At 49.7% G+C, this 25,335-nt stretch overlaps 1 protein-coding gene across 2 annotated transcripts; it reads left to right on the top strand.

Moving 5' to 3' along the window:
* On the top strand, positions 1 to 24,366 carry PRAG1 (PEAK1 related, kinase-activating pseudokinase 1). 2 transcript variants are annotated; one of them, XM_064449891.1, is made up of 6 exons: positions 1 to 187; positions 2,657 to 3,051; positions 4,481 to 6,318; positions 15,330 to 15,487; positions 18,910 to 19,649; positions 23,041 to 24,366. In XM_064449891.1, exons 2-6 carry the CDS (start codon positions 2,767 to 2,769, stop codon positions 24,076 to 24,078), a joined length of 4,059 nt encoding a protein of 1,352 aa, XP_064305961.1. In that variant the 5' UTR covers positions 1 to 187; positions 2,657 to 2,766; the 3' UTR covers positions 24,079 to 24,366. The 2 variants fall into 2 exon arrangements, with proteins under 2 accessions (XP_064305961.1, XP_064305962.1); XM_064449892.1 differs by lacking the exon at positions 1 to 187 and adding an exon at positions 1,977 to 2,066.
* The last annotated feature ends 969 nt before the right edge of the window (positions 24,367 to 25,335 follow it).

The following is a 25,335-nucleotide window of genomic DNA, read 5'->3' as shown; positions in this document are numbered from 1 at the left end:
GCCGCTGCCCCCCGGCCCACGCGGGGCCCCGCTTGCCACTCGCCCGGTGGCGACGGCGGCGGCCGTAGCCGGGCGGGCCGGGAGCGGGAGCGGGAGCGGGAGCGGGAGCGGGAGCGGGAGCGGGAGCGGGAGCGGGAGCGGAGCCGAGCCGAGCCGAGCCGAGCCCCGCCGCCGCCGCGGGAGGCTGGTGAGCGGGGAGCGGGGCCGGGGGCGGGGGCCGCGCCGCCGCCTCCCGGGACAAAGCCGGGCTGGGAGGGACCCCGCCGCCGCCGCCGCTCGGGGCCGGGGCGGGGCTGCCGGGGGTCCGGGGCTGCGGGGACCGTGCCGGCGGGGCCCTGCCGGTGCCCACCGAGCAGGCGGCGGGGGAGGTGAAGCCGGTCCCGGGCACGCACCGGTCCAGCCGCCAGACCCGGGAGCCCCGGCGGGCCCTGCCCGGTAAACTTTTGCCGGTGCCGGGGGCCGCCCGGCGGGGCCGCCAGCAGCCAGAGCTGCCCGCTTGGGGTTTCTCTTTGCGCCGGAGCATCCCGGTGCCGCGTCCTAGCGCCTCCGTCCTAGATAACAGGTAGCGGTCATATGGGGCCCTCGCCGGTGCCCCGTGGGGCGCGGGGGCTCCGGGGATGCCTCAGACCCAGCCTCCGGCTTTCGGCTTGCCTGGGAGGGGGGCGCCGAGCCCGGCCGGTGCCGCGTGGGTTGGGGCGGGCTGGGGGCCGTGGGCCCCCGGGTCCGGGCGGCGAGAAACAACGGCTGGTTTAGCTGCAGAAAGGGAAATCCCGGTCTTTAAAAGGCAATTGGCAGCGCCAATCATTCAAGCAGAAGTGAAGAGTTTTTTCTGGCTCCCGTCCCCGCTTTCCTCCCTTTGATTTTTCTTTTTTCTTTGCTGGCTCTCATCAGGACACTTGTTCAACTTTGGGTGACGGTGGACACTGCTTGCTAGATCTGAAAGGAAACAAAGCAACAGTGCTAGAATATTTTTTTAAAAGGTGTTTTCCTTGCAAATAATGTTAATCTTGTTGGAGGTGCTGGGGTACAACCAAGAGTGATTTGCTGTCCTTTGGTTAATTTGGACTCTGCGAAGTCCATGGAGAAATCTATCTAAAGCAGCCTCTTCCCTAAAAAGAGAGAGATGTGCACTGATCTGATTTGTGAATCCCACTGAAACTCCCCTTTTCTCTGCTCTTTCATGAAACAGATTCTGTTTTGACAGTTTGCCAGACAGAAGGAGTCTGCAGATACTAATGCTTTAGCCGATCAAAGCCTCCCTTCCCAAAGGTGGCCCCTGAATTTCAGGTGATGTCTGTGGGTCAGTGGTGCTTCCCCCACTTCACTTTGTGCTACCCAAAGCTCTTCCTAGTAGTCTTTCTTTTTGCCATGCAGTAGGGTGGCTGTTGGAGAGGATGGCCAGGGCATCTCGGAGCCCAGAGGCGAGAGGCTTTACCGAAGCACAGGCTGGTTTAGAGGCACATGCAGGTGCAAAGGTGTCCGTGGCTATGGTGGTGTTGCAGTGTGCCTGTGTGGAGGAAGCGCTAAAGGATCAGGCTGGTAAATTGTGTTCTTGTGCAGTCAGGGTTGGGTGTAAAAGTGCCTGTTCACTCAGAGACCCTTGGGGAAGGAGCCTCAGCTTGCTTTGCCTTTGATTTGGGGTTAGCTGGCCAGGAGATGATGATCTAAAGTTGGTTAGGTGGGGAAGGACTCTGTGGAGCAACGTGGGGGACTTGTGTGCCCTGCCTGACACCCGTAGCAGCCAGCTGCAATTTTTCTGATCTAGTTGCATTTTCTGATCTTCTCGTCCCTAATCCACTAAGCTTTGTGGGAGTCCTCGTCTGAAGTATCTCCAAAGTTGTTAGCTCCAGGTAGCTACTGGCTGAGTGCAATCAGACCTGGCCTTGCAGAAAGGGGGAGCACAGGAATGCAGGAATGTCTTGTTCCTGGGGCATTTCCTCCTGGGGAAGGAAGATGGGAAGAGATCCTTCTCTGTGAGTAATCCAAGAGCAAAACGTTTCTCCCCTTGCAGACAATGAATTGTTTCAGTGAGCTGACACTGTTATTTGTGGCTCCTGGCAAACCAGGTAAGAGCTTTCTGCCAGGCACTTGCTCAAATCAGTGCCAGCCCCAGCCTTGCTGATTGCCTTTCTCTGTTGCACTGGGTGGGAGAGAAGTCTTTGTGTACCATGACAACAATCACAGTGGTGCCTCTGGGTGAAAGAAGGTTGTTGCCAGTCCCCTTGGTTACACAGTGGCTGATTCTGGTCCTTGTATCTCCAGGCCTTTTTACTTTCCAGAGAGAGGATGCCACTTTGGAGAAGGAATTTTTCCTGCCTGGCTCTGCTTGTGGGGCTGTGAACAGCTATTTCCAAGACCTCTTTCTTTTACCCTTGATCTAAACCTTGCATGAGGCTGGTTATACATGCTTGTTAAACAGGGAATTAAATCACATAGGAATGCTGCTTGCTTGATGTCTTCTCTATTACAGAGCTATGCTTAGAAGTTGAGGCTTTTTAAGTGATTGTGTGGGCTTTAGCTAAGCTGTGAAAAAAGCCTTGTAAACAATAAGCCTTTGTGATGAAGGCAGAGTAAGTGTAATTATCACCTGTCCTATTAAAAATCTTCCCATTTTTGGGCATAACCAAACTAATCAGACAGTGTTGTGCTTTTTCAGATAACTAGGTGATCTTTAAGAGCAGCTCTGGGAAGCAAACGCAAAATGAGCAGCGGACGACAGTGTAGAAGACGCAGAGGGCTCTCGGTCTGAGACACGAGGATTTGAAGATGTCTGCGTGCAGTGACTTTGTGGAACACGTTTGGAAGCCCGGCTCCTGCAAAAACTGCTTCAACCCAAAGAGCTCCCATCAGCTGCAAACACCCCCAGACGTGGGAGCTTGTGGCGTGCTCCCGAATGGAGTTAGGACCAGGCCTGAGAGCCCCGCGTTGGAAGACGAAGGTGTAAATACCTCCCCCTTCTCAAAGCCAACAATTGCTGTGAAGCCAACTATGATAAACTCGGATGTCTCTGACGCGTGGGCGGATGAGAATATGAATGCAGATCTGTCACAGGTAATGATTAATCCAGTCAAAGCATGACTTCCCGTTACTTACCTCTCTTTGGGAGTGCTAGGAATATCTGTTAAAACAATTTCCTTCCCTTTGTTTTAACTCCTGGTCATGACTCAGGTTTTTAAGCCTTATATTGGCTTTTCAAAGTATCTTTGGCCAAAGCTGAATGAGATGTTGCTTACAAGGCATGTGCGAAGGAGCTTAAAAATTCATTGTTTTGTTTAGGAACTTCCGGATTTTAAATGAGGATGCGGGTTAAAGTTATTTTCCTGGGAAGATATACTGGAAAGAAATCCTTTCTGGTTGCAGTCAGTGCTAAGTGGATCCATGGTCTTTGGGGGTGAGGAAGAAAGTGCCCTACCTTCCTAGCCCAGCTCCTCAGGGTCCCAACCTTTGCCAGAGCAGCAGTGGCCTCTGGGTGTAGCACTGCTGCCTGCCTGTGAACTGGCAAGCCCCGGTGGTGTGAGTTGCTATCGAGATGGGTGGTTCACTCCTCTCCCTGACAGGTTGATATCAGCATAGCCCCAGCGATGCAGAGTGAAGCCTGGGCTGCTGTCACCCTGCCTGTGGCGTAGGGGTGCTGGTATCTCCCACCCTTGCCCCAGAGGAGAGTCAGGGCACACCGGCTCTGTTCTTAGCCTCCTGTTGCTCTCCCTCACTTCTCCCCTGGGGATAAAGGGCACAGGAGCGCAGGCTGCCATTGTCAGTGGGGTTTGGTCTGTGCACGCAGATTTGGCCCGAGGCTGAGTTTTATGCTATGGGAATGGCTTCTGCCACTCTGGTGCTGGGGTTCACTTCACAGGCACGCGTTACCCTCTGCCTCTCCCACTCCTCCTCTCCTTTGGCAAGCAGGATGGATCTCCCTCAGATGAAGATATTTTGGATACATTTCCCTGCCTGCTCCTCAGACCCTACTGCCGAGTGTAGCTGAGCTGCTATCCCAGGATAACCTGTGGCAGTCCATGTCTGTGCTCCAGAGTGTGCGACTCAGGAGCAGCAGTGTGAAATGAAATGAAAATAAGCAGAGGGAGGTACAAATATTCCTTCCCTCTCTGAATCTTTAATTGCACGGTGATTCACAGACACATGACAGGTTGGACACGTTTCTGGCAGCGAACCCACAGAAAGAGAAAGGAGAATGCCTTATTTCATTTCGTTGCTATTGTTGGTAATGCAAGGATTGCAAATGGTCCAGGAAATAGGACAAGTGTAATTTAGGTATAAAAGGTTTGTGGTAGTTATTGGTGGGGTGAACACAGAGCAAAAAAGACTATGAATGCCAGAGGACTTCTCTGTGGAGCTGGGTTTTTTCCTTTTTTTTTTCTTCTTTTTTTTTCTTTCTTTTTTATATTTGTATTTTTAAAAATATTTCTCTTTCATCTTGCATATACACATCCTGACAGCACACTTGTCTCTTTGGCCCATGCAGGTCAGCTGGGGCATGGTTTCTGGCAAACACCTCCTTCTGAAATCAGGAGAAGCACAGCGGATCTGCCTCGACAATTTTGGCAATGGTGGTGTGAGAAAGCCCTTTCTTCACAACCTGCCGAGTGACTGCTTGTCTTGCTGTCCTCCTAGCTACTCCATGGTGGGCCTGCGCAGCCTGGAGAGTCGAGTGGAGAGAAATGTCTCCATCCACAGCCTGGTGCTTGTGGGTGAGCTGGGCAAGCAGGAGGACAGAGCCAAAGACAAGTTTGCCCTGCAGCATCAGGCTCCCTGCCCTAATCCATCTGCCCTAGCGGACAGAAGCACTGCAAACTCCAGCAGAAACTCTTCTTCCCAAGCCAGAGCAGGAGCAGCGCTCCCCTCAGAGGGCGACTGCAGATGCCTCGCCTCCAGCTTCGAAAGTGAAGGGGGTGAGTACTGTTCAATCACGGACTGCCGCAGAGAGTGCCTGGTCTCGTGGGAGCCGCGTTGTACGGAGGGGAACGGTGCTCGGTGCGAGAAGGAGAGCCCTGCTCCCTGCGGATGGAGGCAGCGGGATGCTCCTGAGATTCCCAGACCAAGTGGCAGGGCGGTCAAGTTTGTCGAAGAGGAGTGCAGAGCTGTGAACGTGGCCTTCTGCATCACGAAAGACCAGGGTGATCCTCTCCCCTACGCCCTGTGTTCAGAGAAGAAAAAGCTGGCTCTCCGTGCCGAGCCTGCCACCCTCCCTGAGAGCACAGGGAGCAGCAAGGTGGCTGCCTTTGCTTTGTCCCGGGAGGACGAGGACCCACCTCTCCCTGGGGAGCCCTCTGTCACTGGAGGCCCCCGACCTGAGGGTTCAAGCACTCCTCAGCAGGCTCTGGTGGAGCCGCAGCGCCCTCGCCTCACTGAGCCAGCCCGCGGTGATCCCATCTATGCTGAGAGCACCAAGAGGAAGAAGGCACAGCTGAAGGCTGTCGGTGGACAGGCAAAAGCAGAGAAGCTGGCCCGTGGCATGGTCAAGGAGCAAGCTGATGGGACATGGAGGGATGGTGGCTGGGCTTTGGGTGGTGAGAAGGAATACCAGGACTCCACAGGCCAGGTGGCAGCAAAGATAACTATCATGACCGCGCACACAGAGGATGATCACAAGACAATATTCCTCAGCAGCCCTGACTCGGCAGTGGGAGTACAGTGGCCATGCATCAGCCCCACTTCCTACCCTGATTTTGGGACTTCGCCAGCTGCCATTGAGGCTGGAGAGATTTTTCAAGCATCTGGAAGTGAAAACAGCCCAAGATTTCATCTGGCAGCTCCTCCCAAGACCTCAGTTACTGAGAGTCCAGCCATTCCCCCAAAGATGTCCAAAAACAGCCAGCTGGGCAGCGAGGGGAGCCGTGTGCCCCCAGTGAGCTTCCATGTGGCAAGGCTTGGTGATGACAACAGCCACAATGGAGCTGGCGTTCAGCTGCTGCTGAGGAGCAATACTGATACAGGTGCTTTTGGGGCATCCCCTTCTCCATGCACTCATGTCAATGGGGTCTCTGTGGAGGAGCCCAGCAGAGGCCTGGCAGGCTCGTCCTATGACAGGAGGCAGAAATACTACACCCCAACATGGACCAAGCAGTGCCGGATAGAGGAGGAGGAGGAGGAGCAGGAGGAGCAGGAGCTCTTAACCCACCCATGGGCAGTGGGAGCTGAGAATGGAAGAGCCGGTACCAACCTTGTGGATGAAGGACCGATGCTGGAGAGCCAGACTGGGATCAGCAAATCATTGTCCTTCTCCTTTGATTTCCCTAAAGACAAGAGCAATGGCATGGAATTTGCACCACCACCACCACCACCGCCGAAAAAGCAGTCCAGGTACAGCCCTGTGAGTGTGTGCATGGCGATCTGTTAACTGTTTGCAATTGGGATGTTTGCTGCAGGGATTGATTGACTAGGAGGTGCTTTGTGTTCTTTTTTTCTTCCTTTTCTGTTCAAAGGTGGGCTTCCAGGAGCATGGGTGAAAAGCTACTTACTTTTTTAACTCTGAAAAGCTGTCAGATCTTTGCAACTCCTGGTTTGAATTCTGTGTGTACTTGCAAAAGCCCTTCAGGGCTGCAAGGGACAGCCTTGGGTCCCAATATTCAAGTGAGAACAAGGTCCATGCCCGGGATGGCTGGTGTTTCCTAGGCCAAATTCATTGTGTCTCGGCACAGTTTCTTTATGTTGAATAGGATGGAAAATCTGGGGTTGTGAGCTCCTCTTGCGGGTGGAACTAGGCAACTTCTTTTGGTCCTAATAGCAAGGGCCTCTGAAATCCTCATTTTCAGTTTGGCTCTAATGTCTTTTTACTTTTGAGGTTAACTCTTTAAGCTGCAGTTTCCCATGGAGGACTTCTTGCTTGCAAGCAGGTAACTGGAGCTTGCCTAACGTGCTCATGATGTGTGGCAGTTGCCTAGCTTCAGGCAGCCTTCCCCTTGCCACACTCCTGGAAGTGAGGTTTGCAGGCAGGGTGACAGCAGGCCCTACAAAACATGTGAATGAGGGAGAGCTGTCCGTCTGGGAAGGAAGTAGCTCTGCTAGGCAATTAAAAAACTAGGCTTCGGATACTTTGTGTGCATTCAGTATCTGCAGCTGTGTGTATCAGAAAAAAAAAAAAAAAACAAAGGAAGGGGGAAAAAAAGGGAAATTGAAAGAAGAAGAATTTATTTCCTTGCAATGCAAGTAATGGATTAGGTTGTCTGGTCATAGTGGGGAGTACTTTCACACTCTGTGGGTGTCCTGTATTTGCTTTATTGCATGTGTCAGTTTTGTTACCTGGAATTGTGCAATGCGCAATAGATTTTACTCCAGATCCTTGATTTAAAAGTTGAAAGAAGGTATGGCTGTTCAGAGGAGAACTTGCTTTTGGGGTCCATGGTCAAGCTTATGCATAGGTATCAGTGGCCTCCAGGTTGAGACTGTGGTTGAGTTGGCCCATCCTCTGTTTAGTTCTTGCACTGAATTTTCAATGTTTTTAGGGTTGGCTAGCCCAGGGAACTAGTGTTTTAAATTGACCAAGTGGTCAAATTAGGTTTCTCAAGGAAAGGGAAGAGATGAACAAGAAGCTTTAGTTCTCCTTAATGCTGGGCTTCCCGCTGTGATGCTGCATGCCTGCTGGAGTCAGAGGAAAGAAAAGGTCCCCGAGCAAGTGAGCACACAGAAGAGATTTCTTGCCTTTCAAATCAAAGAGGACACTAAGATGTGGTTTAGTTTTCGCCCTGTGAACTTTCTTTCATGGCTGCTGCCACTTGGTGTCTCCTGTCAGCCTGTGCCTTGGAGTTGTATTTGCCACATGAGGTGTTGTGTGGTTGAGGCCCAGCAGAGCTGTGATGATACGATGCTGTTGAGCAGTGATCATTTAGGAAATGCCAAGTTGCCTGCTGAAAGTCCTCTAGGACTTGATTCCTTCCCCTACAGGGCCGAGCCAGAAGGGTGGTGGCACTTAAACTCAGCAACATATATCCCAGCAGCATCTTCCACTTGCAGTGCTAGGTTCTCCTTCCACTCACGGAGGAGCAGCCATGAAGAGCCCTTTCTTTGTACTGGGAGCAAGGACGCTTCCCTGGCAGTGCTCAGAGTGTACTTTCTGCCTTCATGAGTGCTGGGAGTGGAGGCAGGGGCCTCCTTGATGTGTCAAGGTGTCTCCTTGGCTGGGTGACTTGGGCCAGCTGTGCTCCGAGCCAGAAGTGTGCCCTGCCTTCCATGTGGAGTTATGATCCATCCTGAGAGGTGTGGAGCATTTTATGTTCCTTGAAGGGGCTCTTTCATGCTCCTGGTGTGGTTGGGCTGTGCCAACTGTAACGGAGGCTTCTCTGAGTCAACCTGAAAGCATCTGTGTGCTAGAAAGCCTGTGTGAAAGAGGGCAGGGAAACTGAGGTCAGGGAACACATGGCATCTGTGACCAGCATCTCTGGCAGAGCCATAAACCCTGCCAGGTGGTTGAAGTAGGTGCTGGCATTGCCTACAGCCACAGGGGGTAAAAGCAGTGGGTTGTGCTACGTGTATTTGTCTCCTAAACACCTTAATGCCTGCAGCTGAGCCTTGGAACGCCTTACTTAAGGAGCCCTCCCTCTGGCTACCAAACCCCTGCACAGTCGGCCAGAGGAGCAATTTGATCAGATGGTAGGTTTCGCAAGCCATGCAAACCCAGCTGGTTGCTTGGTTTGTTTGCTTTGAGGGTGCTCTCATTTTTGTTTCAAGTGTGGCTTCTCTGAGCGTGTTGATGCAGGAACCAGGGTGGTGTTACCTGCATGTGGTGGTGGGAGGGATGGCTACATGCACAACTGGTTAAAATCACCGTAGCAGGATTGTGTTACCTTGGGCAGTCATTGTTTGCAGCTTCAGATCATGACATGATCCTTACCTGGTGCTGGAGGAACATCTCCTCTGGTCTTCCTGGGCTGCAGCCAAATGCCTGAAGAAGGGAGGAGGTCTTGCACACAAAGATGACTAAGAGACATCCATACTGTCCTCGGCCCAGGTAGCCTGTGGGCCTGTGTTTGTCTGCAATGGAAGAACTACCACTGATACTTCTGTTACGCTTATGTAGTCCCTCGCAGAGACAGAGCTCATCAGCCCAAGAGGTTCTCTGGTGGCACAGCTGCAAAGGCTCCTTTGGTGGATGGGCATAGATGAAGCCAGCACAGACCAGGTTCTGGCACGGTCTTAGCAAATCAGGGTTCATTTCAGCTGCAGGAAAGGTGTGTAACTATCCTTTTTCCTTCTAGATCTCAAGCTGTAGCAAGATACTTGATTTCATGATGGAAAATGAAGCCTGCCTGTTTGACTTTCCTAATTAAATGTAATTGCTTATTTTAAAGAGAACTTCCATGTGTGTTCAAACTGGTTTCAAAGCAGAGAAAGAAAAATGTAGATTTTGTTTTGTTCATCTAGGCTCTAACAATTAAAAGGGGAAAAAGTTCTCACAGGGTGAATTCCTGCCAGGCACTGAGGAAACTCTGGTTTTGCAGTAAGCTGTCTCTTAGGACGGTAGAAGGAGTGATTTTAGGGAGTTTTAAAAGTTGGTGCAAAAAAAGAAAATAATGATTTTGTGCCTGTTTCATCCTACATAAAGCTACTCTGGACCTCTTGTGACATTTTCTTCATACAATACTTTTTTCCTGCTTGTTTGAAAGATTATAGATGTTTAAGGTATGGTTGGTCTTAAACGGAATGGAAAATTAGTCAAATTACAAGAGGAAAGAGATTGGAAAGGGAAGATAGTTGCTGGTCTTCTTCCAAAAGCCAGGAAGGTAGTTGGCTATGGAAAGGGCTCACCAGGGGAAGCAGGATCCCCTGGGCTTGTATCTGCAGTGATGGCTTAAAGGTTCTTTGGTGTGAAATGCTGTAGCACGGCCTTCAGTTTCTTGGCACAAGGGGTGAATCTTTGCTGAAATTTATGTCTGTCTTATGCAGAGGGTCAGGCTAAAAGATTCTAATGGTTCCTTCTAGCCTGCAAAAAACTTTGATGGTTAATTTATTTCATGTGCCTTTTAAAGGAAGGAAACAGTGATGCTGTTCTGCATCTTGAGCTGTTAGCTCTTGAGCTGTTTTCATCATAATTAATGCCACCTTCAAAAGGCAGCACCATAGATAAGCTCTGAAATTTGCTGAATGGGCTCGCTTGGGGTAACGGCACATCCTGACACCCACCATTGCTGAAAACATTCAGGACAAATGATCTTGAGGTGCGCCAAGATTGCACATTACAGTGCTGCTGCTGCTGCTTGTTGCCGGAGGGAACAGAAAACAAGAGCATTATAAAAAATGGCGATGTTGTGAATCAGATCACCAGGAAAAGAGCCACGTTTGTTCTCGTTGGGGAGGTGGTTCTGGCTGGTGGGGCTCTGCTAGGTGTTTCTTGCCAGGAATCAGTCTGTGATGGAGCAGCACTGCACCTGAGACAGAATATCCCCCTTTTCTTACCATCCCCGAGGCACCCGTTTCTCTTTGGAGCTCAGCGACAGGGTGTACCCTGGTGACAAAAGCAGACTGACTACATGGATGGAGCTGCTCTGGCAATTACAAATGCAATTGGATGTCACACGGGTCCCAAATTTTGACCCTCTTCTCCGTGACTATGTATGGTAGCAGGGACTTGCTGTGTTTGGTCTAGGACAAGGCAGGTTTATTACTGTTAAAACAAAACAAACAAACAAAAAAAAGACAAAAACCAACTCTAGGTGAAGTCTATTTAAATACATAATTAATAATTAAATAAGTAAATAAAGCAAATAAGGGAGAGTATGGCTCAAGCAGGAAAGAGAATCACATTCCAGGTCAGGGAGGGAATACACATTTTGGATTCCCCCTGGTTTTTGTCTGAAACTAATCAGGAATTTCTCATGCTGCTTCTGCCAGTGGATCATTTTTTAAAATGTTGTGATTTATCAGGCAATCTTTTCAGAGAGATTGTTTCCTTTAAAATGAAAGATGTTCACTTTTCTGAGTTTTTTCCTATCTTGCCTCTGAAAATACAGAGTTGGAAATTGAAATGAGATTTGTTGTCCTCTTCACTACATCGGAGCATGTCCTTGTCACCACATCTGCACCCCATCCAAATTTCCCCTTGCATCTCCAGGCTCCAAACCCTTGTTTCAACTTAACCTGCACCACACAAGACCTTTTGGTACAGGGGGAGAGGTGTAGTCCTCTGGACAGACCTTAGGAGTGTTTCAAAATTCTCTCTTTCCCTCACCTCGATTTTTGGTTTCTCCACATTTGCCAGCTGGTAGGAGAAGGATAAGTACAAATCCAAGCCTCAAATGTTGTTAGCTCCTGTGTGCTGGTTTTTAACTGCCCTGTGCATCCAGGGGAAGATGCTGGAAGAAACTACAGTGAGGGGACGAGGAAGATATTATTATTCACATTTCATGATAGACAAGCATATGGTACAACAGCGCTTCCTCTTGTGTAGTAATTATGCCCAGCCATGTGTTGTGTTTGATGCTGTAACAGAGTGTGGCTTTTCTCTCTGCCACGCATTTGTTCAAGTATTTTATTTTTGGAGGGACATCCTGCTGACATTATCACTAGACTTCTCCTGGAGTGCAGTTTGGTTTGTGGTGGTTTGTGTGTGTTCTCTGCTCTCCCCTGCTTCCTTCCCCTGTTGCTTGATTTATAAAGCTCAGCATCTCTGTTATCTCTTCAAGTCCTGTCATCTGTGCTGAGAGGGAGCGACCCCTCCTGCTGGCACAGCAAAGCTGGGAAACCCCCGTGATGGGGCTGCAGCATGGGTGCTCCTTGTGATCAGGTCTCTGTGTGGGGGAGAGGTGCCTTCCAGCATCCTCTGCCACTGCCAACAGGCTGCGCGTGTGATGGCCGCTGGAAAGGAGCAAGCGGGAGCCTTGCAGCTCTTGCGTCTGAGTGGCCTCCTCCCACTCTCAAATCCTCCCTGCCCCTTTCATTTTAGAAGGTAATCAGATCCGTGTGACAAATCTCGGGCAGGAAATTCAAGCTGAAGGCATGTCCAGAGTCCAAGGGAATCCCTGGGGCAATATCCCAAGGCACGTGTGTTTGCTGCGGTTAGGGGAGCCATGCTTTGGTGCCAGTCTCCAGTCTCTCCAAGAAGTGCAAGGGGTGCAGCCAGCGATGCTGGAGTCCCGCAGTTGCATCTGGTGGGACCCCAGTCAGTTAAGAAATGTGAAATTAAACACATGGCTACTGCCCGAATATGAATCACGGAAAGATGAAGCATGCAGTGGCTGGAGATGCAACGTGGGACATGGCAAATGATCCCAGTCCCTTTGCAATGTTATAGAACTCCAAACTGTGGTGGGTTTTATTTTTTATTTTCTTTTTTTTTTGTTTGTTTGGTTTGTTTGTGGTTTTTGGTTTGTTTGTGGTTATTTTGCTTTTTTTTACAGGACTGCTGTTTTCAACTTTGGCTTGTTTTAGGCAGGACTGTGGGAATGGTGTGGAAAGCCATCTGGATGAAATTGTTTAGGATGGGAAAACTGGAGAATAGTGAATGGGAAGGGTTGCCTGAATATGGCAGTATGTTGCATGGAGGATGTTGCGTAATTGAAGTGTATTTAAAGCCACCAGAATAATTTGGAGAGCTGGAAATCCTGTCTTTTTAGGTTATTAGATTGGGAGACCTGACTCTTGTGACCTGTTCTTTATGCACTGGCACATGAAGGAGGCTCTGGTGTGGCTCTTGAAGTTGCTGGTTACATTTAAGGTACTGAGCATGGATTTTTGAAATGGAGGCAAATTTAACCACTGCTACATCTTTCAGAAGGGGAGTGGAGCCCACGGGTGTTAGCAAGGCTGCAGGAGAGGTCAATCATGAGGATGTCCTCAGGTTTAATATATGTTGATGCTCTTTATTTCCAATATTCTTTGGTGGAAAGGACAAGATGGAGAATAGCCACCTGTGCTCTTGCAGTCACGTGTGGTGAAAAGGAACACTACCAGAGCAAGGGAAATACAGGTTAGCTGTAAATCAGGATCCCATGGCTTGTTGCAGCGACGGGTTGTTCACTACCTCTTGGGGTGGAATTTTACTGAAACGGGAGAGTTTGACCCTAGCAAGTGTTTTCGGTAATGCTTTGGTATAGTGGGCAGTATTTTAATCTGTGCAGGCTGCAGCCTGGTCTTCAAGCAGCTCTTAGGAAAAGAGGGATATGTAAAGCGAAGATATTTCCAGGCGGTATTAGCTGGCCTGGCTTTAACATCTGAAACAAGAGCAGGATGTCGTTTAAGCAGCAAACAATTTCTATTTCGGTGTGCCTATTCAGGAACTGCATTTTACATAAGTCACGGCGGTACAGAGAGGAAACGGGGCTCTCTGTACATCTGACTTCACCGCGACGTTGGGCTCGGCAGTTGAGCTCGGCAGACGCAGCAGCCAGCACAGTTCTGGCAGACACTGCGTTGCACCCAGGTTGCTTGGAGGAATAGGTGTGGCTGTGCGCAGTGGACCTTGGACCCCGCTGAGCAAAGTCCCATCTCTCTCTCTCTGAGTGCGGGAATGGTAAGGCAGCTCTGCGGATTTGTGTTTAAGTGATGGGAAGGAAACAGAAATGCACCAACTTTTCTTGGGGGGGGAGGGGAGGGGAGGAATGTGTTAGAAAACCTCTCATCTGTGCAAATTGAGACTGGCTCTCTTGCCAAATCTTCTTTTCTTATGGATTCAAACGCTTCCGTGAATCTTGCCAGGTCAGACAGTGAACCCACATGGGTGTGCATCTGCGTGGTTTTTTTCCCCTCAAATTACTAAAAGTTTGATGTCTGAGAAAGTTATAGGATAAAGACATATCTTTATATTTTAAAAAAAATTTAAGTCTAGTTGGTTGCTTTCAACAGCATTAATTGTAAGAGAGCTTAAAACCTCAATACGTCTCTCGCGCTCTCTCTCTTTTTATTTTTTAACCGTGACTTGTGTGGTGCATTGCGAAGTTTTGTAAATCATCCCCAAGAGGCTTGCTGTGGTGAATTCATCACTGGTGCAAGACCAGTGTCTCTGCTGAGTTATACCTGAGGTGGTTTTTAGAGCCTTATTTTCATCAGTCCCTGAGTATTTTTAGACCGAGGCTGCTCAGGCAAATGAGGAAGTCTGGCAGAAGTTTCTTCCGGGCTTCTCATACACTCTGCTCTCCATGTGGTGGTGTGGACATGAGAGTAAGTGCTTTGTCTGGATGGGGAGCGAAACATTTCTCAATCTTCAAATAAACCGCTTGTGGCATCTGCTGTGCTTGGGGGTTTTGGAAGAGGAGGGACCCTGTGTGCATGAACAGGGTGCCACAAGAAAACCATCCTGCACGTCTTTTGTTTGTCTTTCTCAGCAGCCATTTAGCCGTCTGATTAGGAAACGCCGGATACCTTCCAGCAAGATAGCTGTTGGAAGTCCTTTTTCTTTTTTACAAGTCTGCCACTAACCTTTTTACATTCTTAATCAACAACGTGTTGAATTTTATCAGCTGATCGGGAGTTTTACTTAAAAAATGTGGACTGATAACCTTCGTTTGCTGGCCGATAGTCTGAACTGTACCAAAGCTAGGAGTGTTTGTGCTCTGATGTGCTGCCCGATTTCAACAGTTTCTGCTGTTTTCCAAAGAAGAAAAAATGAAGAAAATGCAGGGGAAATTCTTTATCTTAGTGAAAAGTCCTGCTTGCCTGCAACTGATCACTTAAACTGTGACCTGGCAGGTTATAAGCCCAGTTTATGGTTTATTTCTTCATTTTTTTAGATGGAAGCTGCATGGGAAACTGTAGGTCTTACATTAAAAAGCTGCGTGGTAGGTCCTGAGTTTGGCAGACGCTTGTTTTCTGCAGAGGTGCTGCTTCTTTCAGAAAGTGTCAGTTGTTACTGTGATGTACTGAGAAGACAACAGCTGCTAGGGATGGACTCTTCTTCCACTTTTTCCTCTGCCATGAAGGAATTGGGTTCTGACACCCAGCCTTAACTGGCCCTTCTGTAAAATGGGAGGAGTGAGGCCACTCCCTTCTCTTGAGAATTTAGTTTACTGAAGCCAAACACTGGTGGATCCCGGCTTCCCAGTGACGGTGGCGAAGGTGGGATGTGGTCCAGGATCCCATATGTGCTAGGCAAAGGAGGCGCAGACTGGGGTTGGATGCTGTTGGCTCAGTGGTCCTCTCTCTGCTCAAGCACAGCCAGTTTGTCTTGAGGGGCTGGCATGGGGGCTGCAAGTCTATAACCTGCTCAGTGTCAGTGGGATGTGATCCACAGCCGCCAGAGAAAGAAAAAAAAATCTAAAGGGCTGCACAGAGTCTGTATGGATGTGCAGAGACGAAGATAAGGTTGCTTTCAAATTGAGTCTCTATGCACATTCAGGGTAACTTTTGCCATTTCTCTCCTGACCCTTCTCTTTCACTCTCTCTAGGCACGCTCTGAAAATGAACTCGAATAACACTGAGTTGGAAAGGGTCAGCAACAGCTCTGCTGAGAGCCTCAGCCCACCTTTCAGGAGCGTCCACGTCACCTTCACGGCTGGCTCCAGTGACAGCCTTGACTCAGACACGCAGACCGGCAGTGATGGCAGTAAGTGACCATTGGGTGTGAGAAATGTAGCATTGGACCTGAGGAAGGAGTTAACTCCATCCTGAGTCCCACTGCTGGGGCAGCATCTTCAGGGCAGGGACCATGAGGGTCCTATCTCCAAGTTTCCCCAGCAATCCTTCATCTTTCCACTTCTCCTACCCTTCTGCTTCTTGATGCGCTCAGGATGAATGTGGCAGTCAGGCCAACATCAGGGGCTTTTTTCTTTTTCATTTTGCAAGTGCCGAAATCATTCATCCTGTGGCTCTCCTCTTGTCTAGATAAAACCTCCATCTGAGAGCAATTGTCCTTATCTTCTTGTGCTTCATATGTTGCATGAGGTCACAAGTAGCCCTACCATAAAAAGTCCTCCACAGGTTTGAGGGGTCTTGTTCTGGAGTTGGTGTCTCCTTCTCATTGTGTTCCCAGCTATTCTTGAAGGGGAAAAAATCTGCCTGCACTCGTTTAACTGAGATTAAAAAATACTTACTATGAAGTCACTTTTTTCATCAGTGCGTAACTTAGGCATGCACTAACGTGTTCAGCAGCTCAGAAAGTATTTCCTTTGCAAAAGCAACCTTCATGTAGTGGAAGTTCTGCCTCTCCAAGAGCAACAACGTGCAGCAATAAAATTAAGAGCCAGAGCTCTGGAAACTCTATTTTTCCACCACTAACTTGGAGTCTGAGAGTGAGACCATGCCAGGAAATTGTACAGGGGGGAGAAAAACCTCACAGATGTTGGATCTTTACTTGCTGGGCACAGAAGCAATTCGCTGTCAAAAATGTTATGGGACAAGAGGATTTCTCTGCCTCCATTAACAGAAGCAAGTGTTTCAACTCGTCTTGGGAAAGTTGAGTTTTTAAATGAATAACCTGAGAGCAATTTTTCTTGCTGATGCAAGCAGGAAGCTATGCAGTCAATCACTGAGTGAGGTGAGCTCAAATTAATTGGCTATGCTGTCAGATGTTAAAATATGAAGTGGGAGGAGCTTTTACGCCCCTGACATGCAGAAGGACTTTACGCTGAAGGTGCAAAGCACTGTTAGGAAGGTTGTGAAAGGGTTCCATTTGTTACCCTGTGCTTGGGGCAGAGCCCAACAGCACATAAGAAAAAAAAGGTAAGAGCAGTTTGGCATTTGTGGGCTAGTTGTGTGGACTGGTTGCCAAAGCTCCCAGTGCTGACATTTGTTCCATAAGACTCTGTCAAGTAAATCTTGCCTCTCGAAACAGGGATTCGGCTGCTCGTCCTGGCAGAGGTGCCTCTCAGTTGCTCTTGGGCTGCATGCCAAAGAATTTCTCTTGGCTATGTCCTCTGTCCAAAGCCCCTTGGACTGGAAGTGGCAAGAGATGCCTTGCTGAACAATCCCTGCCTGTGACTTTTGATGCTGTTTTAATGGAGGGGATGTTTCCCATGGACCAGGCAGGTTATGATGCAGATGTCTGGGTTTTTGTTAAAGCTTGGGGCATGCACCTCTGTTGAGCCATGGGCTCCACAGTTAACTGTGCAGCTGGAGAACAGCTGAAACCGGAGAGTTTGGAGTCAATTGCTCAGTGATCAGGCGTACAATGCAGGCAGACACCTGTGGCATGGCCCAACAGGAGTCAGATAGCTCCGCACCCAGGAACTCGGGCAAGAGAGATGTGTGCTGATTCATATAATTTCCCACAGAGCTGTTTCTGAGCATGGTGTCAGAAAGGGGGTGTGGAAACTGCCTTGCATGGGAAGATTATCTTCTGCAGAAGCCAAAATTAGTGCTGCTTATTCCTGGGGGGGGGGTGTCTCCATGCTGTTGCTTGGGATGGGGTGTTTTGCAGCAGGAGCATACAGGCAGCCTTGGCAGTGAAGGAGACAAATGAAAATTCATGTCATGCTACCAAACTCTAGTGGGGAAGGACAGGGACAGATCATGCCAGCATCTACTCTGGTAGCTGAGAACCAGGGGACCTGCCCTCGCTTTGTGCAGTCTCCGGTCAGAGCAGCTAACAGGGATTGCTCTTCTGGCACAGCTGGTATGGCTTTGAGCCTGCACGTGACACGTCAGGGCAGGATGGGAGCTTAGGGATCTGAGCCCCTGCACTTGGAGGTTGTGTGTGAGAGCTGGTGAGTCACTAGGGTTGTGAGCCTGCTGCGGGCTGACATGAAACCACGCCAGGAGCATTCCTGGGGGGCAAGCAGAGGAAGTGCCTGCTGGCAGCTGAACCCTCACTGGCAGCCTTGTGAGGAGGAAGGATGACTTGCTACCACTCTGCAGCTTTGGAAGGTGGGTTTGAAGAAAGCAATAGATCGTGCTATCTGCTAAGCTGGCTTGGAGCAAAACCCCACCATGCACCTTTCAAGGTCTATGCTTGTGTGCAAGGTGTTACCAGAGTTCAAGTTTATCAAAAGTCCCGCATGTCATTCAAGTGGCATAGAAAACTCTCTGAAATAATTACGTCTCTTCTTTTAATTTCCCCTGCAGACCCCTCCACTCCATATCTGTTCTGTCTCCAAGACCTGAAATTATTGCTTTTCCTTTCAATGTCAAATATCTTTCCTCCCGCTTTGCCCTCCCCCACCCCACCCCCACCTTCCATAACATGCAACCTGTCTCCAGTCCGGCCAGGGTAGGAAAACAGGTGCTACAGCTGCCTGAAATGAGACAGCCATCCCAATCCCAATCCATGTGTGGATGGCACATGGAGCTGCTTGGGGTGTAGTGGTATGTGGTGGGGCCAGGCTGCCCTCTGAGCAAAGAGGCCTAGCAATAGCCTGGGGGACAGGCAGCAGAGGGGAGGCCAGATTTTTTCAGGAGGATAGGAATTGCCAAAATCCCCAGCCTTGCCCAGTGACCCTTACCCGGTGTAAGGCAGAGAGACAGGTTCAATATACCTCTTGGGCTGCTCTGGTCATGCTTGAGCTGCCGGGCTGGAGCTGTTAGTGTGAGTCACTCTCTTGCCATGCCACTGAAGCACTGGGTGGCAGCTCCCCAGTGAAACAGGCTTTGTTTAAGACATTGTCCTCTATTGCCAAGTGCTTCATTCTTACCTCCTCGTGGATGACATCACAGCTTAAATATTTACCATCTACTATCTTTTTACTACTGTCTATGCCCTTCATATGGGAGTGGTTTTGGGGGGGGAGAGGGGGGTGGTGGTGGTGGGAAGGGCAGTGCAACACATTTCTTTAAATGGCTGGTGTTTTAGCCTGCTTTGCAAACCTGCTGTGTTAGACTGATTAAATACCTAACCCCTTCAATAAAGCTTTGCTGTCCTGAATAAATGAGGATTGTGTGCTGGGTTCAGACATAACCTAGCTTACTGCTTTGTTCCCAGCCAGGGTCCTGGGAGAGGTAGCCTGTGGGGGTGGCAGGGACGTGGAGAGGGACCTGTGCTCCCACCCTGCAAGGGCCACTCATTGCATCTTCTTGTGTGTTGCTGTCTTCTAGGGCACTCATCTGAGCCGAACCACTCGCCCCCTCCAGCTGAGAGCCAGGTGTTTCCCCCTGTCCCTTTCCTTCCTGCCTCCGGTGAGGATGGTCCCTCCTCTGCCCCCAGCTGCCCGCCCCCTCTGCCCCAGAAGAAGACAGTGAGCAGAACGGTGTCCTCCCCAGATGGTTTTTTTGGGGGACAGGCGTCTTCAGGCAGAGCAGCCGGTGCTGCCAGCCCCAGGCTGAATGTCAGCCACTCTGAGAGCAATTTCTGCCTCCGAGAGGAACCTCCCTTCATCCAGCTGGCCAGCCTGGGGGGCCATCCCGGTGCCTTCTCCTCCTCTGAGTCCCTGGAGAAAGGCTCCAAAGGAAACAGCTGTTGGGGCTCAGCTACTGGTAAGAGCACAGGGGCTTGCATCCCCAGCAGAAACCTACAGTCCCTTTCCTCCTCGCAGCTCAGCGTGTCCAGCCAGGCATCATCGGGCTCTAGCCTCCAGCTCCACAACCTCCTGAGCAACATCGACAGCAAGGAGGGGGTGTATGCCAAGCTGGGGGCCCTCTATGCTGAGTCCCTGCGCCGCCTGGTTGCCAAGTGTGAAGACTGCTTCATGCGGGAGCAGAAGAATGAGCTGCACTTCAGTGAGAACAACTGGTCGCTCTTCAAGCTGACGTGCAACAAGCCCTGCTGTGACTCGGGGGATGCGATATATTACTGTGCCACCTGCTCCAAGGACCCTTCTACTACCTATGCTGTGAAGGTAAGCCCGTGCCCAGGAGGTATCCTGGCTTATCTTCGTCTTCCAGTTGGGAGGATGAGGCAAAGAGCTGCAGGGTCCAAGCCTGCGTGGGGGTCTGTAGCAGAGCTGAGACTGAACCTTCGAGCTTCTTTTTCCTTCTTTTTGGTGCATGGATTTGAATGAAAGAGTGGGGAGCAGACTTGGTGGTAGGCCTTTGAGAAGCGCCATCAGCACACAATGACCTGTTTTCTCTGCTTGTTTTTCTCACAAGTTTGGCAAGCAAAATTGCCATTTTTCCCCTATTCTTTGCAAAGATTAACTTGAAGAAGTAGTTTTCCTTGTAAGAAATGCTGGTCAGATTCTTATTGCTGCAGACTAGTAGTGTGTGCAACCCAACCAGCTTCTCTCTAAAAAATCTTTCTGTAAATACTATGTACTAACTCAGAGGTATTTGCCTCTGATGACACAAGCTGATGAAAGGCTGTTCAAAAGACAGCATTTTTGCCTCTGCCTGCCTTTTAAGTGGAAGGTCTGACCCAGAAACCATGTGAGTGCTTATATGATCTTGAAACTGCAGGTGTTGTTAAGATATTGCAGGTCTCAGTTAAACAACACAAGGCTGACCTAGCCGTGCTGTGTAAGGTCAGGTCTGAAATATTTCCCTGTAACTCTACAGAATCCATGTTTGAAATGGAAACTTGAGGCACAATAGTTCAGCTCTTTGAAACCTGGATAAGTAAGCTTATCCAACCAGTTCCATGGACATCCCATGGATTTTTGGTTCTTGACCGATGTTACTACTTGAATACAGAGCCTTCAGTTTCTATTCTGACTTAACCCTAGGGGCATCTCCTTGCTGCTTACTCTTCAGGTTGTTTTCAAAACCTAAAGTAATTCCCAGAAAAGCACTGTCAGATATGCATTAAGCAAGGGAAAAAAAAAAAAAATCTCTGCTGAATCGTTTCCACCATGATGAACCCCAAGGGGACATTTCAGTTAAGTGACAGCTTTAAAGCCAGTTCATATTCTAAAGAAAGTACAGTCAACCCAACAGGGGGGCTGTAAATAACAAGAATGGAATTAGATGAGATCTTCTACCAATACCCCTAGTCCGGCACACAGAGCTGCAGCTTCTCTTGTGTGGTATACTTAAATCCATCGCAACTTTCCTCCTGACACCTGAGAACTGTGTGGTGAACTGGTGTGCTCCTTTTCAATCTGCTGTTTCCTGTGGCACACACCCCTTTGCTCTTGCCTGCCATGTTAGGTGGCATTCATAGGCTCAGCTCTATGGCTGTAGTACACGAATTCTTGCCAATGCAGAAACAGCACGTTTCAATCTCTTAACGGGCCTGCACTTGTGTCCCTGTGTGTGATGTGGACTTACTCTGTGCCCTTGGTACACTGCAGAGTGCCTTAACAAAGCTGAAAACACTCCAACAGGGCTGTACTCTGCACCAGTGTAAAGTGAAGTTGTGTATGCGTTTACACATGTACATGTATCCTCCTGCCATGTCCCTGTGTGCCACCTTCCTTTTGGTAACTGAAGTAGAGAGTAATTGTGAAACTTTACAACTGGCTGATCCCTAGCTGCCCCTCCTGGCTTCTGGTACAGATTTGCTGACGTGAAAGAGATCACAGACCTGTAGTGAAAACTGGGGAGCTCAAAATGGTCAGAGGATCTGACCTGAGCCAAGGAGCCTGCTGAGGAGCAGGAGCCAGAGGTTGGCTGTGCACAGGCAGACACGGCTACGTATAAAACAGAAGGAGCCAGGGTTACTTGAAATGGCTTTAGAGGAATTAAGCCAAGATACGTTCCACGCCTTGGCTTCTTTCTGCACTTAAAGATATGTGACTAAGCCAGCCCCAGGCTCCTACTTGAAGCTTGCTGCATGGAGGATGCCTCTGGTGCAGCCAAAGTAATGAAGAATGGCTGGCTGGGGAAGATCTCCCTGTCTTTGGTTGCAGTTATTCTTCCAGATACTCCTCTCGTGCAGGAGTTCCTGAGTTTTACACATCTTCCCTATGTGGGCAGGAACAAGCAGGCTTGTTCAGCAGAGGGCTGGAAGGCCTCCTCTGCCTTTGGGGACATTCTGCATCTTCCTGAGTCCCGCTGCATTAACCTGCAGTCTGCCTAGCTCTCAAAAGCTTGTCTTTCCACAAAATAAGCGTGCAGCCATGGTAGGGTATTGTTTAGAAAAGAGAGGACAATAGAGATTTGAAATGCCCTGTCTCCACACTCTCCACAGTATCGTCTCATCTGAGTAAATTACCTGCAAATGCCTAGATTCAAACCCTTGCTAGAAGAATACAAAAGCAGCCCAATTCTCCAGCTCCTCTCTATTCTTGCATTTATTTTAACTCGGAGGCAAAATTGATTTCTTGTCCGATTTTGCACGCATGCTGTGACTGGCAGTGGCACGCTCCAGGGTTTGAAACCTTTCATGCTGAGTTTCAGCCTGTTGCTGATTCCTGTGGGTGAGATAGAAATATATTGCTAAATAAAAGGGGGGAAAAAAAAGCAGTGTATAATAAAAACGCCAGAAGGCCCCATAAGCTAATGGATACTCCTATAATAATCTTGGGTTTGAGTTTGTTTAGTTTTTAATGCAGTCATAAAGCTAAAGTACAGAGCAAAACGAAGATAAGTCATGTGGGTTTAAGAGAATCCAGATTACAAAATGCTTTTTTCCCCTCGAATCTGCTGCACCCTCACTTATTTCTAACCCTATTGTTAGCTCCCACTTTGGTGTTTTTTCCCCATGCTGATGAGTACAGCTGGTTGCTGGTTTCCTTTAGCCATTGATCGGGGATTGAGAGTAGTCACTGACACAGGGAAGTGGAGTGGTTAAGGAGGGATGTGAAAGTGGCTCCAGGATTTAGGACCAGATTAGGTGGGAAGAAAATGCTGGAGGTCTCTGTCCACCCCTCTCTCCAAACAGGGCCACCTGCACAGCCACAACATGTCACGTGGGGCCTCATCCAGGCGCATCTCCTGCCACAGGCTTTGCTTTTCCCTCTGCAGAATGTCTTCTGGGCTGCAGGAGGGAATCTTTATGACATCCGTGATGTAAAAGCTGTGTCAATTCTGTTGGCAATGAAACAGAAGTTACTCATGGGAGGACTACCCTCCTCCTTTCCTGCAAATACTGGGCATTGCCTGGCAAAGGAAGCATGCCCAGAAATGCGACCCAAACATGTGGTTGCTAAGGTTGATGTGTTGCAGTACAAGAAAGATCCTCAAGCCATGAGATAGTTTAAAGTACTAAAGGAAACAGTGCGCACCCTGCTCTTACTGAAGTCTTCCTTAGCATCTGCAAATCTCAGCTTAGGAACCCACCTCTGAACTTCTGCTCTCTGCCCTATCTCTGTCACTGACTGATGAGACTTTTCTTTTGGTCTCTCCTTGCAGATTTGTAAAACCCAGGAGTCCAAGGTGGCTGCTTCATACTGCAGCCCTGCAGTGCCAGTCCACTTCAACATCCAGCAGGACTGTGGGCATTTTGTGGCCTCTGTCCCCTCCAGCATGCTGCTGGCCTCAGATGTGGGGAAAAACATGCCTGGGGATGGCCTCCATCCCTCCCACGCTGCCAGTGAGCACGACTGTGTGGTGGTCATTACCCGGGAGGTGCCGAGCCAGACCACTGCTGACTTCGTGAGGGACTCAGTGATGTTGCACCAAGCCAAGCCTGAGGTATATGAACGTCGCGTTTGCTTCTTGCTCCTCCAGCTCTGCAATGGCCTGGAGCATCTCAAAGACCACGGCATCATTCATCGTGACCTGTGCCTGGAGAACCTCCTGCTCGTCCCCTATAGGCCCCCCATGAGCTGTGTGAAAGCCAAAGATGACAAACACTTACCCCGTCTCATCATCAGCAATTTTTTGAAAGCCAAACAAAAGCCAGGAACTCCAGACTCCAAACTGAAGAAGAGTCAGGCCCGGCTGGCCCCGGAGATTGTGTCAGCTTCTCAGTACAAGAAGTTTGATGAGTTTCAGACTGGTATTCTCATCTACGAGCTGCTGCACCAGCCCAACCCCTTTGAGGAGAAGGTGCACCTCAGGGAGCAGGAGTACAGCCCTGAGGACCTCCCTGCTTTGCCCAGCCTGTCCATATACTCCCGGGGGCTGCAGCAGCTGGCCCACCTGCTACTGGAAGCGGATCCCATCAAGCGTGTGCGGATCACTGAGGCCAAGCGGATGCTGCAGTGTCTGCTTTGGGGGCCCCGGAAAGACCTCACCGAGCAGCCCCTCAGCCATGAGGAAGCCCTCCGCCGGGTGCTTCAAAACTGGGTGGACATGAAGCGTGCCCTGCTCATGATGAAGTTCGCAGAGAGGGCTGTGGACACAGAGCGGAGCATTGAACTGGAGGACTGGCTGTGCTGCCAGTACTTAGCGTCCGCTGAGCCGGCCTCCCTCTCACACACATTAAAACTGCTGCAGCTGCTCTGACCACGGATGCATCTCAGAGGCAGCTGGGGGCTCCTGGTTGCCTTGCAGCTAAAGGTACACAGCCCCTTTATACGTGAGAGGCTTGAATCTCAGCTGCGAATGCGCATTCAGCTCACGCTCCACACTCTGATCAGAGTGCACAAGACGTGTTTAGTACTTTCAGCACTGTTAATTTGTGAGCAGGCAAAACTGAGAGCCTACCCCTATTTGGGGGGATTTTTTTTTTTTGGTATGGTAAGTCTGTGGACTAATAAACTCCTGCCTGCGTGTGTGCATGTTTCTAATGAACTCGGTGTACTTGAGTTGACTTCTGTGCCTGTGGGACTGTTTGTTGATCCCCACCCCACCCCCCCCCAAAGCATCAGAGCCTTTTTGCCTGGGAGCACCACTGCTGTCTAAAGCGGGCAGCAGGGATGAACGGCTCACTGCTTCTCCTCGGGAGCAAAAGCAATTCACGTAATACTCCTTTGCAAGGGAGAACCAGGAGGGGCTTTGAAATGCACATCTTTTGTGGCTTTGGCATCCATTTTGCTTCTCACTTTAAAACCAGAAATTGCTGCTTGTTTCTCTGTATCAGCTGTATTTTCCACTGTGGGCAATTCAATATCAGCCGCCTACTACCTTTGTTAGATACTAATACAGCATGGCTTTCCTGTTTAGTGGTGCAGCCATGCAGGCTGTTGATTGTGAAAGGGAGAGAGCGAGCCCAGGATGCATCTGTTCATGAGGATGATGCTGCATGCTGGGAATTACCCCTTGTAAAGTTAATGAAATGGAAAATCCCCAATTCACCTCCAAGGCCTTGCGGGGGGAAGTCAGGGCGAGGTTGCTTTGCTTTCCCCATCCCTCCAGCTGCCTCCCTTCACCCGGTAATTCACCTGTCCCTTGTGTCTAGCCTTTATTTAACCTCTTTATCAAGAGATGAGCTGGCACGTAAAAGGCCAGGGCCACTGGCCTGTGGTCTGAGAGGGTCTTATTGCTGCTGATGTTTGAATTAGAAATGCAGAGAGCTGGCTGCACTGTGAACATTCTCTTCCAACAGATGCAATGCAAGAGCAGCACGATGAAAGAGGGAGAAGCAGGCCTGGCTCCCCCCAGCCCTTTTCCTTCTATCCAGACATACAGGAGCTATTCAGCTTGATAGGGGGGCCGTGCTGCTGCTCAGAAAAACTTATCTTCCAAATGATTGTGGCTGGTTTTACTCTTCCACCCCAACACGAGGCAGAGATGAGCTGCTCTGTTCCTGGCACCAGTTCT

This window comes from Phalacrocorax carbo, chromosome 4 (genome assembly GCF_963921805.1).
Source record: "Phalacrocorax carbo chromosome 4, bPhaCar2.1, whole genome shotgun sequence".
In the NCBI taxonomy this organism is placed as follows: domain Eukaryota; kingdom Metazoa; phylum Chordata; class Aves; order Suliformes; family Phalacrocoracidae; genus Phalacrocorax; species Phalacrocorax carbo.
This window is presented reverse-complemented; position numbering and strand designations above follow the sequence as displayed.